The sequence below is a fragment of the Suncus etruscus genome, chromosome 8, assembly GCF_024139225.1.
Source record: "Suncus etruscus isolate mSunEtr1 chromosome 8, mSunEtr1.pri.cur, whole genome shotgun sequence".
Lineage (NCBI taxonomy): Eukaryota > Metazoa > Chordata > Mammalia > Eulipotyphla > Soricidae > Suncus > Suncus etruscus.
Window position 1 is genome coordinate 61,144,328 of NC_064855.1, and position 23,224 is coordinate 61,167,551.

At 35.7% G+C, this 23,224-nt stretch overlaps 1 protein-coding gene across 1 annotated transcript in view; it reads left to right on the top strand.

The window, feature by feature from the left end:
- The first annotated feature begins 15,243 nt into the window (after positions 1–15,243).
- FNDC3A (fibronectin type III domain containing 3A) overlaps positions 15,244–23,224 on the top strand; it is a 153,502-nt gene continuing 145,521 nt past the window's right edge. Inside the window, exon 1 of the mRNA XM_049778750.1 lies at positions 15,244–15,377. Coding sequence (XP_049634707.1) covers positions 15,279–15,377 — 99 coding nt within the window. The 5' untranslated portion in view covers positions 15,244–15,278. The remainder of the gene's footprint in view (positions 15,378–23,224) is intronic.

Below are 23,224 nucleotides of genomic sequence, written 5' to 3' on the forward strand. Positions count from 1 at the left end.
GGGATGTCTAGCATATAGCCAATCCAGGATTGGTCTCCCAAGGCCCCTTCCCACATCCCACTCCCAGAGATCCCTGAGCTAAAGGCAGGCTGGGGGGGAACACACGACTGGAGTGTTAGTATAACAGGTAGGATGCTTGCCTTGCAAACTAAACTGGTCAATCCAGGTGTGATCTTGGGTTGAACACCATATGGTTCCATGACTGTCAGGAGTAATCCTTGATTGCAGAACCAAGAATAAGCTCTGAATACTGTTGGATGGACCCCAAAACAAAAACTAAAGAATATAGTGTCTCAAAAAGACTATACAGTATTATATTATACAGGCAAATCTCATGAAATGTGCAGGATTTTTGTCAAGATGAAATTTTTGATTGGAAGGAATTGATGAAAATTACAATAAGTAACTTTTACAAAGAAACTTTAATCCTTCTGATGAAAACCTGGATACCAAGGATACTTAGATGAATTATTTAGACATTTCCAGATTAGTTTTTAATAGTCACTTATAAGTTGTAATCAGGAATTTGAGATGCTAAAAAACAAAGTGAGTAACTATAATCTGTAAACTACTATTGAAAAGCAATACAATATCTATATGTGAAAGAGTTGTCCTACATGTAATTACATTGCCCTCTATAGATATAAACCTAGGTTCTCTAAAAGCACCACAGACAGCTTAGAACTATAAAATGAGATTTAGTGATAATTTAAAGAAAATCTGTTGGTTGTCTTTATGTGCACACTACCTGTAATGGATTGGTGTTGATTTCATAGAAGTAAATTCTGCTTTTCCTTGTCAGTTTCTTGACTAGAAGTATATTTGTGATTTTATTATTTGTCAAGATTGTCTTTAAGGCCTATTTTAAATATATTTTAATGTTAGTACTAAAGCTTGATTTATTCTTTTACTCTCAGAGGGCCCTAGGGACCAGCCAAAGAAATAATTGGCATGCTAAAGCCAACGCAGCAATGCTAGGGTCTAAGGATATGATTTTGCTCAAGCTCTGTGGTGCTGGAGTCATCATGACCACAGTGAGCAGAAATTGGAGAAATTAGAAATATTAGTAAATACTGAGCTAAATTATCAGTATTGATATTAATTATTGATTAAACAAAGTTCATTAAGCATTAGTGGCTATTGATTAAATGTTAGTGAATGTTAAATATTAGAAAATATTCTCAATGGGAATAATTGGAGAAAATAAATATTAGTAAATTTGTTGCTGACAATTTAATAAATGATCATTTATCTCAGAAAATGAATATATATCTAACATATTTGCTTTTATTAGGTTAAGCCATATGAAATGATTGACAATGTACCTTAGATGATCATTTCAGTTAAGTTCATATTTCAGTACAGAACTATGCCCTGTATACATGTAATAAAAATACTAGATTTTAAAAACAAAATTATTTTACTTAACAAAATGATGCTATATTTAAATAACAGAATTTTAAAAGGCCTTTTGGTTGAATGTTAGCACATATGCCAAATTGAAAGTTTTTGTGACTATATCTACTTTAGCAACAAAGTCTGAATGATATTTGACCCTTGGTACAACTTTCTCCCAGTCTTAAGAGAATAATAAAGCTAAACTTGTAGTAATTTTAAAAGAAAACTGTTAGATTTAAAAACCAGATCAAGGGGCTGGAGTGATAGTACAGCAAGGAGGGCATGCAGCCGACTGCATGGTTCTATCCCTGGCATCCCATTTGGTTCCCCGAGCCAGCCAGGAGTCATTTCTGAGCACAGAGGCTAGGAGTAATCACTGACCGCCACAAGGTGTGGCCCAAAAACCAAAACAACAAACAAACAAACAAACAAACCTAGATCAATTGAAGAGAACACTGATGTTGGATAAGTTATACTTTTGTCACAAACTGGAAAAATTGGTGATAATGCAAAGCAGCTCACTGTCTTTTAGGATTATAAACCCCAATAATCTCCAGGAATATATTTATTTTACTTATAATGATACATTTTCACTAACAAATTAGAATTAACCTGTCAATAATTGCAGTTAGTCTACACAGGAATAAAAGGTAAGGAATTTTGTGCTGTTTGCCCAAAATATTTGTAAACAGTATTTTGGCTTTTCTTTTCCTTTAGAGCAGGGGTCTAAAACTCAATTTACCTGGGGCCTCAGGAGGCAAAGTCGGGATGAGGCAGGACTGCATAAGGGATTTCGCTTACCAAATAATCACAAAAAAAAATCACATTAGTAAGAAAAAAATTGCATTAAACATTTGCATACCCTGAACAGAACTGCTCAGGATATGCGAATGTTTAATGCGATTTTTTTCTTACTAATGTTATTTTTATTGCGAATACTGCGATATTTGAAGGCTGGCCGTGGGCCACAAAATGTTGTACGGAGGGCTGCAAACAGTCCGCGGGCCGCGAGTTTGAGACCCCTGCTTTAGAGCATATCAAGAACACTGTTCCATTGGTGAACTCTATACCAGTATTTTTTAACCTCTTTATGCAAAGGCACATATTTTTCATGAAAAAAAAAATCACGAGGCACACCACCACTAGAAAATGTTAAAAAAAATTTAACTCTGTGCCTATATTGACTATATATAAAGTAATTCTCTTGAATAGGAATCAAATAAAAACAAAATTATTTTATTATTACTTTATAATGAAATAATCTAATGATTGGTCTATTTGTGAGCTGAAGCCACATGTTATAGATGAAATTGGAATTTTTCTCACGGCATACCAGACAATATCTCACGGCATAATAATGTGCTGTTTCACTGATTGAAAAACACTGCTCTATACCATACTTAATACAAATCATTCTTTTAAAGATAGTAATTTGGATTTTACTACTTGATGAATATATTTTAAATAATGAATAATAGTCAAGACAGAGAAAAGGGAATTGGATCAAATCCTGTTTGAAATAACTTAAAACTAGAAAGAAAACAGACATCAGCAATGTAAAAGTCTAAATGGTGGGCCTTAATAGTTTACACTGCCTTTTTTCTGGTTAAAATTTCATAAGCATAGTACAATGAAGAAAATCCCAAGTAAATCATAGCTGAGTCATTGTGCTGAAGAGATACTGTTTATAATCCAAAGAGACTGGTGTTTACAGAGGACCAGCAAGGAGAGAGCCTTACAGTTAAAAGGACCTTAATGTGGGGCCGGAGAGATAGCACAGCAGTAGGTTGTTTGCCTGGCATGCAGCTGATCCAGGACAGATGGTTGTTCAAATCCTGGCATCCCATATGGTCCCCTGTGCTTGCCAGGAGTGATTTCTGAGCATAGAGCCAAGAGTAAACCCTGAGTACTGCCACCACCACCACCACCAAAAAAAGAAAGGACCTTAATGATCTCTGAAGAAAGATGGTGCTCTTTGTGTATTTAGTCGAGTACATTTTAAGGAAACTACCCAGTACCAAATAAGTATCATCTAAAATTAATAAATAGAACACTATTGAAACTCTTTTACATGGGGAAATTTTTTTCTATGAACCAGAGTAGAAAGCCTTTCAGTTCATGGGCTATTTGGCAGAGTACTCTGGAGGATCTGGGTTCAATGTGGAAAAATTAATCTAAAACTTAAAGGCAAGCTTAGTTCAAGGAATAAAAACTCTTGTTTTTGCAAGACCCAAAAAGGTGAAACTATTTACGAAGAACTTAGCCATTCCTCAAAGCTTGAACAAGCTCAAGAAACCTGGAGGCATAAAAAAATTAACCAGAGGTCAAAAGTATAAAATAAACAATATCTGAAAGATCATCTAAATTTACTAAGGCTGCAGAGAAGCGGGAAAATACAAACCATAATTAAGAGGTAAGTATACCATATAAAATTGCCCCCAATGGCAGTGATGATGAACTAATAGTTTACAACATTTTCTACTGTATATGCAGGCGATACTAGAGGTAAAAGTGAATATTTGGGAGTTATCTTCAAGATAAAACTTAAGTGTCAATGATAAGACATACTGGATGGAGGTTAGTAGTATATTAAACTTTCTCAGAGAAAAGATTAGTGGCATGAAGACAGCAATTGGGGCTACGTAAATTGAAACAGAGAAAATGAAACTACAAAAGATAAACTAAACCTAAAAGATAGTTGATAAAATAATGGCCAATTTTTTTTCAAATTAAAATATAAAGTAATAAGAAAGATGAATTATAAATGTTACTAAACAAAGCAAATAATTTAAAACAGTGATGGGGGGAAATAATCGTAAACAGGGAACAATCATTGATAAAGGTGTAGATATCTTTTTTGTTTTTTTGGGATTTCTGACTACACCTGGCAGTACTCAGGTTACTCCTGATTCTCTACTTAGAAATTATTCCTGGCAAGCTCATTTGTGTGTTGGGGGTGGGGGGGGTGGACCATATGGCATACCGGGAATCAAACTTGAGTTGGCTATGTGCAAAGCAAACACGCTACCCTCTGTGCTCTTTCTCTCTGGCCCCATTAATAGCAGATTTCTTATCTTTAGATATGATGAAGCAAATTATTAAAATACTGAAGAAGGTCTGGAAAGATAGCACAAGAGGTTCACATATACCTCACATGAGTAAAACTGGTCTGAGTTCAGTCCCCTGTACCCCAGTTGACCCCTGAGCAGGACCAGGAGTGATCCCAGAGAGCAGAGGCAGAAGTTAGCCCCATGCACCTCTGGATATGGCCTAATTCCCACTCAAAAGTAAAAAGAACTGGAAATATGTTAATAAATTTTGTATCTTTAAGACAGTGAGTTGCTCAATTTAGAATTAATTGTATTGTATGGCTTACAAATACACAAACCTAAAAATACATGATCATAATAACAAGAAAAGGTATACTATATTAAGTATACTATAGTTATACTATATTAAGGGTTTGGTTCTTACATCTGAAGTAGTATAATAATACTTAAAATTATACTGCATTAAGTTTAAAGATGCATATTACAAGTTGTAAAGCAGCCACTACAGTTTAAAAAAATATAATCTAACAAAGGAGGCAAAATAATTTTACGTATTCCAAAACAGAGAGAGGAATACGGAAAATAGAAAGTAAACACGAGGTGATTTTTCTAGATCCAACTATATAAATACATTTAATGGCTCAAACATTACAATTAAAAGATAAATATTATTAGATTAGTGGTGTTGTTTTTGTATCCAACAACACCACTATTGTTGTTAATTGAGGCCCAAGTGTAATAATTCTGTATGAATTTCACTTACGTGTTAAATCACAAATGAAAAGTAAAAGGTTGGACTGTTCTATGTTGACTATCCCAAAGAAAGCTGGAGTAACAGTTAGATAAATTATATTTCATAGCCAAATAATTTCATACTAAAAAAGACTTTATTTGTTAACAGTCTAATTCTAAATTTAATGTATCTAATAAAAGTTTCAAATAAAATGATAAAGAGAAATAAACAAATGCAAAATAGCTGAGCTCATGCTGTCTATCTCAGTAATTGATAGAACAGTTAGATCTTGTTGCTTTTTAGAACAAGTAAAACCTAAAATTATGAAGTTTTATATAGAAAAACAGAAAATTGTAGTGACATTGAATTAGTCAAAGGTCTAGTAGGTGTAATACCAAAAGTACTGCCACCGAAAAAGTAAATTGGGCTGTCACAATTAGGTTTTTGCTTCAAAGCACATTGACAAGAGAACTAAAATATACGCCACATATTAATGAAATACTTAAAAATTAAAAAATAGTTGATATAGGACTTTAATCCAGACTTTCTAATGCTCTGTCACAAATGAGTAACAAAATAATGTGACTGCAAAAATTGGCAAAAAATAGTAGACATGTTATTAGCCAGACAGCTTATACACATGAGACGAAAATGTTGAATATCATTAGTCATTAAATAACCATAAAGACTGTATTTTCTACTTCTTTTTTTCCTCCCTGCACATTTTCAAGTATCATATTTTTCATTAAAAATAATAGATAGTAAGAAGACTATGACTTTAATTTGTATTTTTTCAGCTATATATGCTATGACTTCTCAGACAATGACTTGTAGCTTGTTATATTAAAAGTATTTCTTAATAGTACTTAATTTTAACAATGTTCATATAATATGCTTTATGATTGATACACAATTTTTCTAGGTGCATGCTCATACTTTTATTTTTTTAATTTTTTATTAAATTTATTTAAAGAAAATGCATCACATAGTTGACATAACTGATCATAATACATTTGTTTCAAGATGACCAAAAACAAAGTTATTAAAAAAAAGAAAATAGAAAGAAAAACTAAAGAGATGGAAGAGAAAGGAAAGGAGAAAAAGTTCCGTAGCAAGTATATTTTTTGAAAATTATTCAATCACCAATGAACTCATTAAAGCACTAGCAGAAGGTTTATAGTAAGCTCTTTTTTTTTTTTTTTTTTTTTTTTTTTTTTTAAGGATAAGAGTTGAAGAAATATAGTAAAATACAGTGTGAGAGTAGCAATTGTCTGCATAGGCCCAGCAAAATATGGGGGAACTGGAAAGGAAAAGCCTTGACCTAAAATACAAGGAGCCCGGGGCCGGAGAGATAGCATGGAGGTAAGGCAAACGTTTGCCTTTCATGCAAAAGATCATTGGTTCGAATTCCAGCGTCCCATATGGTCCCCCGAGCCTGCCAGGAGCAATCTCTGAGCATGGAGCCACGAGTAACCCCTGAGCACTGCCGGGTGTGACCCCCCCCCAAAAAAAAAATACAAGGAGACCTAAACCCCTGAAGTATTCTGGCATAAGACCAACTCTGGCTCTACGCATACTTGGTTATCCTACCTCTGAGTCATTCTCTGTGGTCCCAGTAAACTTTTTTCCCACAATTGCTATAGTTGGTGTCAGATTTCTGTAATTTTAGAACCGGGTTTCTTTGCATATCCTATATCGAAGTCAGGATGATGTGGCGCATCCTCCAGTTTCACCTCACCATTACAGGGTAATGTGGAGAGCTCTGCCCTGAAAGCAGGTTGTTGCTGTTGTTAAGTCGTCTGGGTGTTAACACAACCCTCTTTGGAGTAAGTTGATGCCAAGGCATTGGTCGTATCTTCCATGTAGAGGTTTGCTTCCTTGATATTATAGACAATCGTGGTTGTTTCTGTAGATGATATCCATGGTTCAGGGGTGAATGGACAATGCCCGTTCTTCTGAGGCCTAAGCCAAGTCATGACAATGTTCAGGGTGTAAGGCCCCACATTACAAAATCTGTGTGTTCCTATCTCTGTTAGATAAGAATTTGTATATGTAATATTTACCCATTTAATTGATACACTGATTTTTATATTTATAAGATAATTTTCTACAGCTCACATGTGACAGCTAGTAGGCAAGCTATACATAAACTAAAAACATCCTCTGGAATTTTTAAGCATAATCGTATAGTATGGGGACTTCATCGCTTGCTGTGTTCATTTGCCAATTTGCAACAATAGGTCTCTGCCCTCTGTTTGCTCCAGGATTTATGTCTAATCAACAGTCAGAATTCAAGCTGAATGCTCTTAAATCCACTTTGGTATAAATTTCTAGTAATTGCCTGGTGACTGCTGAGCGTTACTGACCTTAACACATCCCTTTTTTCTACTTAGGCCCTTTTAAACTCTCTCACACCAGGTACAGAACTCACCTACACTGATGGAGTGAGACAATGACCTGGAAAGAATTTCTAACAAAAGAGATGTATGCATGCTACCTGAAGAAGACTTCAAAGAAAAAAAAGTCTTGTGTTCACTAAAATGAAGTGGAATTAAACTTTAGTAAAGAAGGACAATATGAGGAAAATTTTGAGAAAACTTCAAATATATCTGAGAGTTAGAGAATAATATTTTAGCTAACTTGGGGAGATGGCTCACAGGACAGGAGTTCATGCTTTGCATATGTGTTTTGTGGGTTTAGCCCTGTGATCAGGTGCCCAGTACTTCTAGGCAACACTCAGGTGTGGTCCAAAATTTTTTAAATTAACAGTAGCTTAATTAAAAAACTAGTAAGCTCAACGGAAAAATGGAACAAGCTGTTGAGTATGAAATTAAAGTAGTGGAAGCCATTTAAAAAGGTCAGCAAAGAATAATTAAGAACAATGAAAATAACATGCTATATGTAATAAAAAAACAGGAACAACATTCATATCATTGGGTTTCTAGAAGAATCGGGGTGAATTCTTGTAGAGAATAGTTGAGAACTTCCCTAATCTGAGAAAGGAGTTTGACACCCTGATCCAGGAAGCACAAAGAAATTCCAAATAGACCCAAACAAGATGCATTAGAAATAAAAGGACTAAAACCATAGAATCCTAGAAGCATTAAGAAAAATTGGAGATGTTTGGGGCCAGAACAGTAGCACAGTAGGTAGGGCATTTGATTTGATTTGCATGCAGCCAACCCAGCACATCCTATTGTTCTCCTGAGACAACCACCCCCACACACACACATACACCCCAGCAAATTCTTAAAAGCAGCAAGAAAGACACAAGCCATGAGACCTTTATCAGGTTTCTCCATCAAACATAGAAATGCTTAATGGATAAAAATACCAAACAAGTGCTTGATCACTCGAATTTGAAAAAAGCTTTTCAGACAAGTAACTGTTAAAGGCATTTACTTCCAAGAATCTACCTTGCCAAGAAATCCTTGAGAACTTAAAGAAAAGCAACAAGCAAAAAGAAAAACTACAAAATGTGGAAGGGAAGAATATTAAATTTCCAGTTTACTGAGTCTTTCCTTATCTCTGTTCTGCATAGAGAAATTTAATTTCAGATACTATAATTCTCAAGCCTAAAATACAAATTTTATATTTAAAATTTTAAATTTAAAAATATTTATAAAGTATTTTAGAATTCTCTAGGTTTAACTCAATTGGATAGGTTTTCATTTTCTTAAAGGAAATAGCTTGGTTTTTGTCCAAGTTTTGAAATTTATGTTCATTGTAGTTTTTTATATTGTTTAAAATTATTTTAAAAATGTGTTTTAAAAAATACCCTTTGTCTGAATCTGATCTGTCAAACTTCTTTCTTAGATTAGGGAAGTTCAATTGTGGTTTCTTAGAACCTTTCAAAATTTGTAAAAAAAAAAAATGTATTTTAAAATATATTCATTTTATTTCTTTCCTTCCTCATCCTCATTGTAATGAGTCAGGATTGCATGCACACCAGCTATGGTGCTTACCATTGTATTTTTGGGACCACACCTATTGATGCACAGATTACTGCTGGCTCTGCACTTAGCAATTACTCTTGGCTATGCTCTGGGGAACATAGAATATGCTGGAGACCCCGTGCTTAAACTTTAAAAAAAAAAGTTTTATCAAAGTACAGATTTACAAAGTTACTCATAGTTGAGTTTTATATACATAACAGTGTTCCAACACCTATCCCACTATTAGTGTTAACTTCCCTCTTCCAATGTTCCCTGGTTTCCTCCCATATGTTTCCCTTCCCCCATCTTAACAAGCATCTTTTTAAATTCTGTGAAGTTTAGGTCTCATGATTTCAGTGTTGTTAATTCTGTGGTTTGGATACTTAGTGTGTGTCATTTCTTAACACCACCCATGTACTTTAATCCCCTTGATTCTTGCCCACATTCCTCAACTGTCTCTTCCCCTCCCCTTTGCTTTATTTCTCTCCTGTACTGAGGGGTCTAGATTTTCCCCCTTTAAACCACTTATTCCTAAATTTAAAAAAAAAAAAGAAAAAGAGAAAAAATTTATTCCTCCATCCACTTAACTCTAAATAACACATGCAGGTAATAATCATCCTATCTATAACCACCTTCTTGCCTGCTTCTTTTAACATATCTTTTGGGCTCACCCATCCTGCAGCAATTGCACAATTTTATCATTTCTGTGTAGCGTTCTCATTGTGTACATATATAACATCTTTATGAAATATATCTGTCATTGGGTATCTAGGTTTATTTCAAATCTTAGTTACTGTATTCAGTGCTTTCATGAATAACGTTGTGGATATATTCTTTAGAATGAATATTTCTCTATCCTGAGGATAGATAACCCAAGGAGGAATGCTGGGTCATAATGGCTTCCTGATTTTGAATTTACTGAGAATCTATTTTCTGTACTATTTTCCATGGAGTATTCCCACAAACAGCATCCCCACCAGCAGCGGATAAAAATTCATTTGCCCCACATCTTAGCATCAGGTTGTTAACAATATTTTTTGGTATGTGTCACTATCACTGGTGTTAGATGATATTTCGTTGTTATATTGGTTTGGATTTCCCTAATAAGTGATAATGAGCATTTTTTTCATGTGCCAGTTGGCTGTTCATTGGTGTTCCTCAGAGAAGTGTATTTTTGCTTCTCATTCTTCGATAGCTTTTTTTATAGCTTTTTTTATATTTGTCTTTTTAATCTTTATTAGTTCTTTATCTCCTGGATATCAACACTTCATGTTCAGTGCAAATATTTCTCCACTCAGTTGTGTTTTAGCCCATGTTTCTTTTGTCATACAGAATTTTTTTTGTTTGATGTAGTCCCATTTGTTTAGTTTTAATTAGGTAGCCTTTGCCAATAGCATTGTATCTTGAAGACTCCTTTAAGGTCTAGATTTTGGAGCATTCTGCCGATATTTTTCTCATTGTATTTGATAGATTTAGGACTGATCTTGTAGCACTTGTAGCTGTGCTTCAAAAAAAGCAAAAATCTTGTAAAGGTTAATAAAGCATTTGTTTGTTTGTTTGTTTGTTTGTTTATGGGGTTGACACCCAGTGGCACTCGGTTTACTCCTGGCTCAGAATTCGCTCCTGGCAGGCTTGGGGGACCGTATGGGATGCTAGCATTTGAACCAGGGTCTGTCCTGTGTTGGCCATGTACAAGTCAAGTACCTTACCATGTGCTATCACTCCAGCCCCATATATGCCTAATTTAAGATTTTTTGCTAAGTCATATTTTATCTTCACTCACACCTATAATAGAGTCAAATAGTTTAAAGTATATAACTATGATCTAATTTTTTGCACTGTGCATTACAGAGTTGCAAATACGGTACAAGTACAGTTGCTGATACAATTTCATATATGGCACTTTACCACATTTATCACCACTTCCTTCTCCTGGTTGAATGCTTCCTTCCATAGAGATTCCTACCCTTTTATCTTATTCACCAGCCCCCTCAAGTGGTTTATATTATATAGAATATTAATTTTCATTTTCTTTGTTAACATTGTCTTTGGGTATTTGTTATATCATCATTATAAATCTTCATATCCAACATCTGAGAGAAATTTCTGTCAGTCTCTCTCCCTTTAAATTCACTCAGTGTGGGGCCGGAGAGATAGCATGGAGGTAAGGCATTTGCCTTTCATGCAGGAGGTCATCGGTTGGAATCCCGGCGCCCCATATGGTCCCCCGTGCCTGCCAGGAGCAATTTCTGAGCCTGGAGCCAGGAATAACCCCTGAGCACTGCTGGGTGTGACCAAAAACCACAAAAAAAAAAAAAAATTCACTCAGTGTAATACTCTCCACGTCTCACATAATAGCAAATTGCATGACTTTATCTTTCTTTTTTTATTTTTTGGTTTTTGGGCCATACCTGGTGATGTTCAGGGGTTACTCCCGCCTATATGCTCAGAAATTGTTCCTGGCTTGGGGGATCACATGGGGCACCAGGGGATAGAACCGCAGTCCGTCCTAGGCTAGTTCAGGCAAGGCAGGTGCCTACTGCTTGCGCGCCACCACTCCAGCCCCAGACTTTATCTTTCTTATGGCTGAGAAGTATTCCATTGTGTATATGTAGCACAATTTCTTTATCCAGTCATTTATTCTTGGACACTGGTTATTTCCAGAATTTGGCTCTGTGGTTAGTGCAACATGGAACATAGGGGTTAAACTTGATTTCTCCATTTTGTTTTGGGGTCCTTGTTTCTAGATATATTCTAAAAAATGGATTTGCTAGGTCAAATGAAAACTCAATTTGTATATTTTATAGGAATATCCATATTGTTTTTCAGAAAGACCAAGATTATTTGACATTTCCACCAGCAGTGAATGATAGTCCCTTTTTCCCCATATCCATCCCAGAACTGGTTGTTCTTATTCTTTTTGGGGTGTACTAATCTCTGTGTTGATATCTCATTGGTACTTTGATTTCCATTTTCCTGATGATTGATAATGCAGAACATTTTTCTTGTGCCTTTTGTCCATTTGTATTTTTTTTACTTTATTAAATAAAAAGCATCATATGCTTGACATAGTTCACCATAATACATTTTTCCAGATAATTATTAGTTATTTTAAATGTTATTAAAATTATTTTAAAATGCAAAGTTATTAAGAAATGGACAGAGATTCAAATAAAAAAGTAGAGAAAGAAAACTTAAAATAAGAAAGTACATTTATGAAAAAATAGCACATTTGTGAAAATTATTGGATCACCAATGATGTCATTAATACAGTGATGAAGTTTTTAGTAAGCTCTTGTTAGCTATCCATTTTGTTAAATTTGTATGTTCTTATAGGGATGACAGCATCAAAGAAATGAAGTTACCCAGCAATTCAAAGCATTTTTACTGATACTACAGTTCTTTGGGGCATATTTTCACATTTCAGGCCTCCTGGAAAAAGGAAGTAAAGTCCTGATGATAACATGTCCCTGAAAAGAGTCATAGAGGGATTGTGAGGCAGGGCCATAGGCAGAATGGTGATTCTGGGTGATGGATGCAGGATGCAGGGCAGGGGTCTTACCTGAGATTTCTAACTTTCTGTTTCCTGGGCAATATACTCATGATTTTTCACAGCTTGTTTTACATCTCTTTCAAGAAAAAAGTGAGTCTGTGGAGCTCACCTCATGCAAACATGGTAACTATGTTTGTGGGCATGGTTATAGCTGACAGGCTTCCCTGAAAAGGGAATATAAGGGGGAGAGGGTACCCACACTCCTCCCAGGAAACCCTCGTGATATTAGTCCAAAGACCAGCGTACCTGAAGTTTGGTCAGATTGGTGTTCCCGAAGAGAATCAGAGGTGTGTGGTAAGATGATCATTGGCAGAACCATGATCCTGGGTGATGGATGCAGCAGCTATGGCTTCTGCAGGGTGGGGGCTTGTTCTGCCCTCTCCTCCCTTAATTGCCAGCTTTCTGCTGTGTGGCTGGTGTATCCATGATTTTTCACCACTTGGTTTACATTTCTTTCGTGCAAACAATGAGTCTAGGGAGAGGTGAGAACGTGGCCCATAACTGTAGTCTTAGGAAGTTAAACATCTTGACACTGAATTGTAGAAAATGGCAAGGATCCAAAACTTTTTCCACTTCAAAATTTATGATTATGCCAAACTATGTTGTTCTAAACATATTTTTTATGCTTGCCTGCTGATGTCTTATTAATTGGCATATTTGGTAAATTAATGCTTGTACAAAAAATTTTTTATAAAATGTGTCTGTAGGTAAGTATTTCTAAATGTATTTGTTTTTTATCTTAGAAATGGTTTGTTTTAGTTTAAAGTGGATGACACCTAGGAAAAAGAATAATAAAACTAGAATGATAAAAATCTTACCAGATCTTTTAACTTAATAATATGACTGCACTGGTAAAGCACATATTTGGTTAGTTTAAGGCCTGAGATTCATCTCTATCATGTTCTGCATCTCTGAATGTGTGTGTGTGTGGGGGGGGGTCTCCTGTTTAATAAAATACATTTAATTCTGTCACAAACGAATGTTTTTAATCTATCTGAACAATTTGTAAAAAGATGTCTACAAATTCTTATAATTTTTTTGGGGGGGGATGCCACATCCGTTAATGCTCAGGGGTTACTCCTGGCTATGAGCTAAGAAATTGCTCCTGGCTTGGGGACCATGTGGGACACTGGGGGATCGGGATCAAACCGCAGTCCTTTCTAGGCAAGCACATGCAAAGTTGATACCTTACCACTTGTGCCACCGCTCCGGCCCCAAATTCTTAGAAATTCTTACAGTTCCTAGAAACAGATAATATGATTGTGGAGGGGAGGTTGGAATTTTTATTTTGTTTTGTTTTGGGCCATACTGGCTCTGAGCTCAAAAATAACTCCTGGAAGGCACAGGAGATAATATGTGATACTAGGCATCCTAGTATCTAGGCATTGCAAGGCAAACGTCCTCTACCCACTGAGCTATCACTCCAGCCTCGGGGAGTTTGGATTTTCTTAATAACCTGCTCAACTTATTAAAAAAAAATAAGTGGTTGTGGGATGGAGTGATAGTACAGTGAGTAGGGTGTTTGCCTTGCACACTGCTGACTTGGGTTCAGTCCTGGCATCCCATATGGTTGCCCCAACCCTGCAAGAGTAATTTCCAGTGCAGAGCCAGGAATAACCTCTGAGCGCCACCAGGTATGGCCCCAAAACAAGAAACCAAGAAAACCAAAAACCAGTAAAGGTGGTTATTGCCTTACTCAGTCATTTTATTTAGAGAAACATCTTGGTATTTTCTAAAGTAGTAGTTGTCTAGAACTGGAGAGCTTTATAGTGGGTATGAAGTTGACCCAAGTTTGATCCCTGGCATATTGTCCTCCTCTAGCCTACTAGAACTGATCCGTAAGCACAGAGCAGGAGTAACTCCTGAGTATAGCAAGGTGTGGCCCCCAAACAAACAAAAACTAAAGTGCTCATTAAATTAAATATTGTGTAGAGAGAAAAGGGAATAAAAATGGAAGAAAATAAATGGAAGAATAAAGGAAGGATAAAACTATATATACAAAGCAAGCAAGGAGTCAATAATACTGAACTCCTAAGATCCAAATGTTAGCAACTAAACTTGTTATGTTTAGTTAACAGCTAAACTTTAGAATGCCTATTATGATGGCAGGCTGGGGAGAGAGGGGAGAAGGGTATGGGATAGACTCTGGAAACATTGGTGGTGGGATTGTTGCTGAAACAATGTCTAAAACTGAATTACAAATAACTATAAATCACAATGCTGTAAATAAAAATATTTTTAATGTCCATTATATGTGGTATATCAAAAGTCATAGTAAGGAAGCTGTAAATGTTTTAAAAAGGAAGAAAGATGGAATTTAGATACTACTAATACATTGGCATTATTATTTATTTATTCATTTTCTGTCTATTTTGATAATTGGTTAAATTGTGAAAAATATATTTCCTTAAGTGGTCTGTTGACAAGAATTAAGTTGTCATAAAACAGAATATCTTATAATTTCCCTTGAGAATACTATCTTTTTGAGTTAAAGAATGAAACATTGTGTATATTATATTTTAATATATCTAGGATATCCACACAAACTGGTATATATTTTTGTTTTTTAGAGTTGGAGGGTTATTCGCTATATTGATGTCTTATTGATAATGGCAGATCATCCACCACTACTGGATACGACTCAAATTTTAAGTAGTGATATATCTCTTCTAACTGCCCCTATTGTAAGTGCAGATGGAACACAGCAGGTAAGAAAATTAAAGTTTTGCCTTTATCTGTTATTCATTCTAAAATGTTTTATTTCCATAAGATGATATAATTAGACTTAAATTTCTTCTAAAATATTTTATTAATGTTTGTTTCTTTGATTTTTTTATTGACTCTGAAGTTTTATTTTAAATTATTAGTCTTTGAATAATTTTAAGTTAAGTCTAATTTTGTACTTAATTATTTTTATGAATCATGACTTCAAATCATTATGGAATCATGAGATGTGAGATTAAATAATGGTTTATATTATCTAATAATATACATATCTTTTCCTTTCTAGTCCCTTGCCAGTTTTCTTGCTCCCAAAAGCATATAGTCTGTTCCTTGAAAAACTCATGAATTTTTCCCTCTCTTATCTAGGATTTTATAAATATAATTCTGTAGTTTCATTGACTCTATATTCCTCCAGTAATACAGACTGAGAATGATGGCATTTTTTACAGGTACCTCTTATGTACCAAGAAATCTTAATTTTTACATCTACCCTGTATGTTAGAGACTTTAATATTGTAGATGAATAAACAAAAACTTGGGAAAAATTGGGGGCCAGAGCAATAGCACAGCAGGTAGAGTTTACCTTGTACTTTGCCAACCTGGGTTTTGATCCCCAGCATCCCATATAGTCCCCAAGCCTGCCAGGAAAGATTTCTGAATGCAGAGCCAATAGTAACCCCTGAGACTACCAGCTGTGACCCAAAGACATCCCCTCAAAACAAAACAAAACAAAACAAACCGTAGGACATAGTATATAAAAATGAAGAGAGTGAGCACAAATACAAAATCATTACACTAAGAATTCTGTGATTTCCATGTACAAAGTTAAAATCCAAGTGGATTAAAGACCTTGATATCAGATCTGAAACCATAAGGTATATAGAACAACATGTAGGTAAAACACTCCATGACATTGAGACTAAAGGCATTGCACTCTCTAAACAAGTAGAATCAGAGATAAACAGATGGGAATATATTAAGCTGAGAAGCTTCTGCACCTCAAAGGACATAGTGCCCAGGATACAAAAGCCACCCACTGATTGGAAGAAACTATTCATCCAATACCCATAAGATAAGGGGCTAATCTCCAAAATATACAAGGCACTGACAGAACTTTACAAGAAAAAAAAACATCTAATCTCATCAAAAAATGGGGAGGAAAATGAATAGACATTTTGATAAAGAAGAAATACAAATGGCAAAAGACATGTGAAAAAATGCGGCACATCACTAATCATCAGGGAGATGCAAACCAAAACAACTATGAGGTACTATCTCATGCCACAGAGATTGTGCACATCACAAAGAATGAGAACAAGCAGTGCTAGCAGGGATGTGGAGAAAATGGAACTCTTATTCACTGCTGGTGGGAATGCCGTCTAGTCCAACCTTTATGGAAAGCGATATGGAGATTCCTCCAAAACCTGGAAATTGAGCTCCCATACGATCCATCTATATCACTCCTAGAGATACCCGAGGAACACAAAAATACAATACAAAAATCCCTTCCTCACACCTATATTCATTGCCGTGCTATTTACAATAGCCAGAATCTGGAAACAACCAAGATGCCCTTCAACAGATGAATGCCTAAGAAATTGTGGTACATATATACAATGGAATATTATGCAGCTGTCAGGAGAGATGAAGTTATGAAATTTTCCTATACATGGATGCACATGGAATCTATAATGCTGAGTGAAATAAGCCAGAGGGAGAGAGATAGACACAGAATAGTCTCCCTCATCTATGAGTTTTAAGAAAAATAAAGGACATTTTTGCAATAATTCTCAGAGACAAAAGAGAGGAAGGCTGGAAGGTCCAGCTCATTACATGAAGCTCACCACAGAGTGGTGAGTGCAGTTAGAGAAATAACTACACTGAGAACTATCATAACAATGTGAATGAATGAGGGAAGTGGAAAGCCTATCTAGAGTACAGGTGGGGTTGGGGTGGGGAGGAGGGAAATTTGGGACATTGGTCCTGGCAATGTTGCACCGGTAAAGGGGGGGTGTTCTTTACATGACTGAAACCCAACTACAATCATATTTGTAATCAAGGTGTTTTAATAAAGATATTAATAAAAAATTAAAGAAAAGATTTGTGATTTTCTATATTGAATAACTTCAACAATATATAAGGTTGTTACACTGGTCCCTATTTTGTAGTTGAGACAAAATGGGTATCAAGAGGGCTCAGGTTCACACAAAGCTTTTTGCTCCTAATTATTACTCATGTTCCCTTCTTCGAAAACTGAGAAAACAAATAACTGATTTTTGTTACTTTACAGAATTGGTATCTATAATAGACTATTAAGACTTGCTTTCAGGATCTGAAGAGATAGAACAGGGATTAACAACAACAAACTCCAATTTATTCCACAGCATTGCCTGTGATTCTCTTAGCACTGCCGAGGACCCTAAGCACAAAGTCAGGAGCAGGCCCTGAGCTCTACCAGGTGTAGCCACAAAACTAAAGAAACACAAAAAAGGGTCCTATTGTAGCATAAAATAATAATGGTGTAGATGGATATAGAAAAATTAATTGAAATAGAAGAACCCATTTGAGCAAAATTTAAGAAGAGAGTAGACTCCATAGATCTAAATGACATGTTTTTTTAGGTAGGGTTTTGGAAAATATTTCAAAATGTGAAGTGAATATAAATTTCCAACTTGCAGAGAGAGAGAAGGCTTTGTTATTTAATAAAAAAAGAGGAAAAATTCAGTAGCATATTTGTGAAAATATACTTTATCTCCAATAAAGTAATTAGTACAATAGCAAAAGGTTTAGTAAGCTCTTTTAAAAAAAGATAAGAGATAAAAAATGCAATTAAAAAAGGTGTGTGTGTAGCAGTTGTTGTTTGCATAGGCACAGCAAAATATGGGGGAAATAGAAAGGAAAAACCTATGGCCTAAAATCAGGGAGGCCTTATCCGTGAAGTATTCTGGCATAAGACCAATTCCAAGCTCCAGACAAACTAGGTTGTTCAACCCCAAAGTCATTCTCTGTGGTCCCAGTAAAAGCTCTTCACAATCATGGTTTTTGCTGTCAGGTTTCTGTACTTCTTAGAGATCCTGGTTTCTTTACAGATCCTACATCAAAGTCAGGGTGACAGGAGCATCTTCTGGTTTCATCTCACCATTAGGTGGCAATGTAGAGAACCCTGCCTTAAAAGCAGGTTTTTCCTGGATGTCATAAGTTCCCTCTTTGGAGTAAGTTGATGCCAGAGCAACAATAGGGCCCTTTGTGGTAGAAATTCAATTTCTGGTGATGGTGTAAAAAACTGTGGTTGTTTCCATAGGTGGTATCCAAGGTTCAGGGGTAAATGGTCAATGTCCAATCTTCTAAAGCCTAAGCCAAGTCACTATGACAAGTGTTTAGGGTGTAAGGCCCCACTGCAATATAAATGTTATGTATTCCTATTTCTATTAGATAAGAACTTATTTGCACACATAAGATTTTCCCATTTTAACGTACCTATGCAAAAAGGAACAATACCCAAGGTATTACTGGTGGTTATGGGGCAGAGGTAACAAGCCCAACAATCCCCATAACCTGGTTCTAACATGAATTCTAAACACTAGAATTATAAGGATTATACCTATAAAGAAAATACATCTAAAGAAATATTCAATTAGATATACATGTCCCCTTTAAGTCTTTTGAAATAGTCTGTGTGGGGGAGTGGGGTGTAAAATCTGTAGCACAGCTTCAGTCTATGATTTGGTCTTGTGGAGTCTAGAAGATGGCTCCCACCAGTCACGTATCAGGAAATGTCTTCAAGCCAGGGGTTTCTTAGAAACCAACTTTGGTAGCAAGCAAAAGTCCACAGTGAAGGGAGGTGGGGGGAAAGTGGCTGCCAAGAGCAAATCAGTAGCAGTGGAGTGTCAAGCTTCTTCTTAGGCTGAGAATTTATCTTATCACTTTGGGAGCTGGTTGTCAGCTGGCTGGGTAGGGAGAATGTTCTGCTTCATGAGGAGTTAAGAACTGAGGGTAAAAAGGGTTAAATGGGGGGAAATAACTCATGGGGGATAAGACTGAAGTGTTTAAAAAACATTTTAAATACTTTTTCATCAATATATAAAAAATAAGTCACAGCAGCAATCAAATAGTCTTAAACAAAAGCTCTATATGTGACGTTGAAGGTGTCAACGTGCTAACGTAATCAGTGCTAACGCCTGATTGCTCATACTCTCTAGTATGTCTGCATAATAAAGGGGGCATAAAACTGTGGATGTCAAATGGTTAGTATATGCTCTCTCCCCCTGCACTCAAGCTTCAGCTCCAGGCAGCATTTACTCCATAAGATGGAGACATTTTCCACCATCTTTTTGGTTGGAGGGAAAGTGCGTCTTATGGTACAAAAAAAAAATAACTGTAGTTTGACTTTCTCTTCTTTAATTTTGATCCCTTTGATTTTCTTTTCTGATTGCTATTTCTAGGACTTCTAATACTATGTTGAATAAGAGTAAAAATAATGGATATTCTTGCCTAGTGCATGACCTCAGTGAAAATGCTTTCAGTTTTTCACCATTAAGAATAATGTTGGCTATGAGCTTTGTAAAGATAGCTATTACTATCTTGGAAGGTTCCTTCCACACCCTTTTTTGCTGAGGGTTTTAATCATGAATGGATGTTGATTATGCTTTCTCTGTATCAATTGATAAGGTTATATGATTTTTATTTTTCTTTTTACTGATGTGGTATATGATATTGATTGATATGTGTATATTGAACCATCCTTGCATCCCTTAAATGAAAACCACTTTGTTATGATGTATAATTTTTTTATGTTCTGTTGGATTTGATTTGCTAAGATCTTGTTAAGGATTTTGGCATCAATATTCATCAGTGAGATTGGTCTATAGTTTTCTTGGTAGTATCTCTGAGTCTTGGGAATGATCGTAATGTTAGTTTCATGGAAGGTATTAGGTAGGATTCCCATATCTTTGATATTTTGGAAAAGCCTAAGAACCAGTGGTACTAATTCTTCTCTAAATGTTTGATAAAACTCACCCTTAAATTAATCTATTCCTAGACTATTTTACTCTTGGAGCAATTTTTTTTTTTGTTTTTGTTTTTGTTTTTGGGCCACACCCGGCGGTGCTCAGGGGTTACTCCTGGCTGTCTGCTCAGAAATAGCTCCTGGCAGGCACGGGGGACCATATGAGACACCGGGATTCGAACCAACCACCTTTGGTCCTGGATCTGCTGCTTGCAAGGCAAACGCCGCTGTGCTATCTCTCCGGGCCCATTGGAGCGATTCTTCATTACTACAATTTCAGTTTCCTTGCTTGTGATTGGCCTGTTTGGGTTATTTCTTCCTCTTTTAGTTTTTGAAGATTTTATGATTTCAGAAATCTATTTTTTTCTAGGTACTCTAGCTTAATAGAATATAGTTATTCATAATAAGCTTTTGTGTGTTTTAGATTTCTGGGGGTTTTGATGTAATTTCTCCCCTTTCATTTCTGATCCTATTTATTTGAACATTTTCTCTTTTTTTACCCTAGTGAGTTTTGCCAGTGGTTTGTCTATCTTGTTTATTCATTTTTTAAAAAAGTTCCTGGTTTTTGTTTTGATTTCTTTGTTTATATATATCGTTGATTTCTGCTCTCATTTTTATTATTTCTTTCCTTCTGCTTGTATTGGGTTCTTTTTTTGTTGGTTTTCCATATATTAAAGGTCTGCCTTTAGGTTGTTGATTTTATCCTTTTCTTCTTTCCTTATGTAGTCCTGTATCACTATGAATTTCCCCTTAATTACTGATTTTGCTATGTCCCATAGATTTTGGTCATTGTTTCTTAATTATCATTAGTCTCAAGGAATCTCTTTATTTCTTCCCTGATTTCCTTTTTGATCCAGCTGTTATTGAGCAGCATATTATTTACTCTCCAGGTGTTAGATTTTCTCCACATCCTCTTTTTTTTTTTTGCAATCTAGCCCAATCTACTGGCATTGTGGTCTGCTCAGATGATTGGTATAATTCATATGTTTGCAACTTTTTGTAAGTTTGACTTATGTCTTAAAATATGCTCTATCCTACAGAATTGATACTCAGCTTTTTGAGGATGAAAGGCACTGTATAAATCCATTGGTCCCAGCGCTTCTAGATTCTCATTTAGAGCTCTTACATCCTTGCTAAAGTTCTGTCTAGTGGATCTATTCAGTGGTGAGAATGGTGTGTTGAAATCTCCCAGTACATCATGTTTTAATCCTTAAGTTTCTCTAGGTTTGTGAGTAAAAACCTTACATACTTTGTTGACTCTATATTTGGTACATATATGTTTATCAAAGTTAGTATTTCTTGGTCTATTATTTCCTTCATCTGTAAATAGTATCTGACCTTGTCTCTCAAGTACTTTCTTGAAGTTGAATGTAATTTGGTCTGATATAAATATGGTTATTCCAGCTTTTTTTGTTGTTTGTTTTCCAGGAGCTTGAATAATTGTTTTCCATCCTCCTTTTACTTGGAGCTTGTGTCTGTCCTGAGATTTTTAAGTGTGTTTTCTGCAAGCAGCAAATGGTTGGGTTTTGTTTCCTGAGCTTACTTGCTACTCTCAGCCTTTTGATGGAAGAATTTATTGATAGAAAGTATAGTTGTGCCATTATATTGTATAGTGTTTTTGCTATTACAATTGGGTATTTGATATATATGATTGATCTTTTAGTAGTTCATTTAGAGTTGGTCTGGTTAATGCTAATGTTGCAAGCTCTTTTTTTGTCTGAGAATTATTTTTAATATAATATTTATTATAATTACTTAATTATTATAATTATTTTAATGATATTTACATATCATTGACGATAATATTTTAGGTACATATTAACATAAAAACAGGGGAGTTCCCATGACTGAATTGTCCTCCCTCCACCTCTGCTCCCGTCCTACTTCCCATATCCTCCTCCCTCACCTCCGGGGCTGCTGGAATAAGTGGTCCCCTCTGTGCCTGGCTTACTACTTAGAGGTCCTACATCAGTTTGGTCTTGGTACCTCCCTTATTTCCTGCTCTAATTGGGAGGCAGGACTAGATAGTTCAAGTTATGTGGTTTTGTTAGAAGAAGAGAAAGGTACTAAACTGGGGGGAAAAAAATCAAATACGCCAAAAATGGGTGGAGTCTTTCTGGAGACTCTCATCCTAGGTTTGAGAGAGGAAGGGGAAAAGGAAGGTGAAACACCACAACAGTACAAAAAGAAGTGTCAAGTAAAATATCCAGTGAGCACTTCAACAATAAAGATAAGCACCACATAAAGGCCATGGTCTTGAGATAAAAAAACATGGAAGAGCACATAAAGGAAGAAAAGAAAAGAAGAAAAAAATTATAAGTGGAGACAACAACTTCAATAACCACACCAAAACAAAGAAATAGACAAAAACTAGATAAATGACTAAAGAAAATTGTTTTGTGCTTTTTTTGCCTTTTTTTTTTCTTCCCTCCTGCACAGGCACAATAAATAATGGGGTCATTCGAAAAGGAATTTCCTCGGCCTAAGAGATACAGGGTTTCTCCACCCTTGAAGTATATTGTCATGGGATTAACTGTAGACTCCTGTCAGGTTCATTTATTCTCCTCTTGGTGCTTTTGTGGTGTATGGAAGACTTCTGCTCCGTCCTGGGTGATAAAATCAGACTTCTGTATGTAGAGATCTCGGTGTCTGCACAGGTCAGGGATTAGAACACAGTAAAACTCCTAGAAATAATAAACCAGTACAGCAAAGTGGCTGGTTACAAAGTTAGTACACAAAAGACAGTAGCATTTCTCTATGCAAATAACTATGTAGAGGAGAGAGATTAAGAATACAACTCAGTGGGGCCGGGAAGGTGGCGCTAGA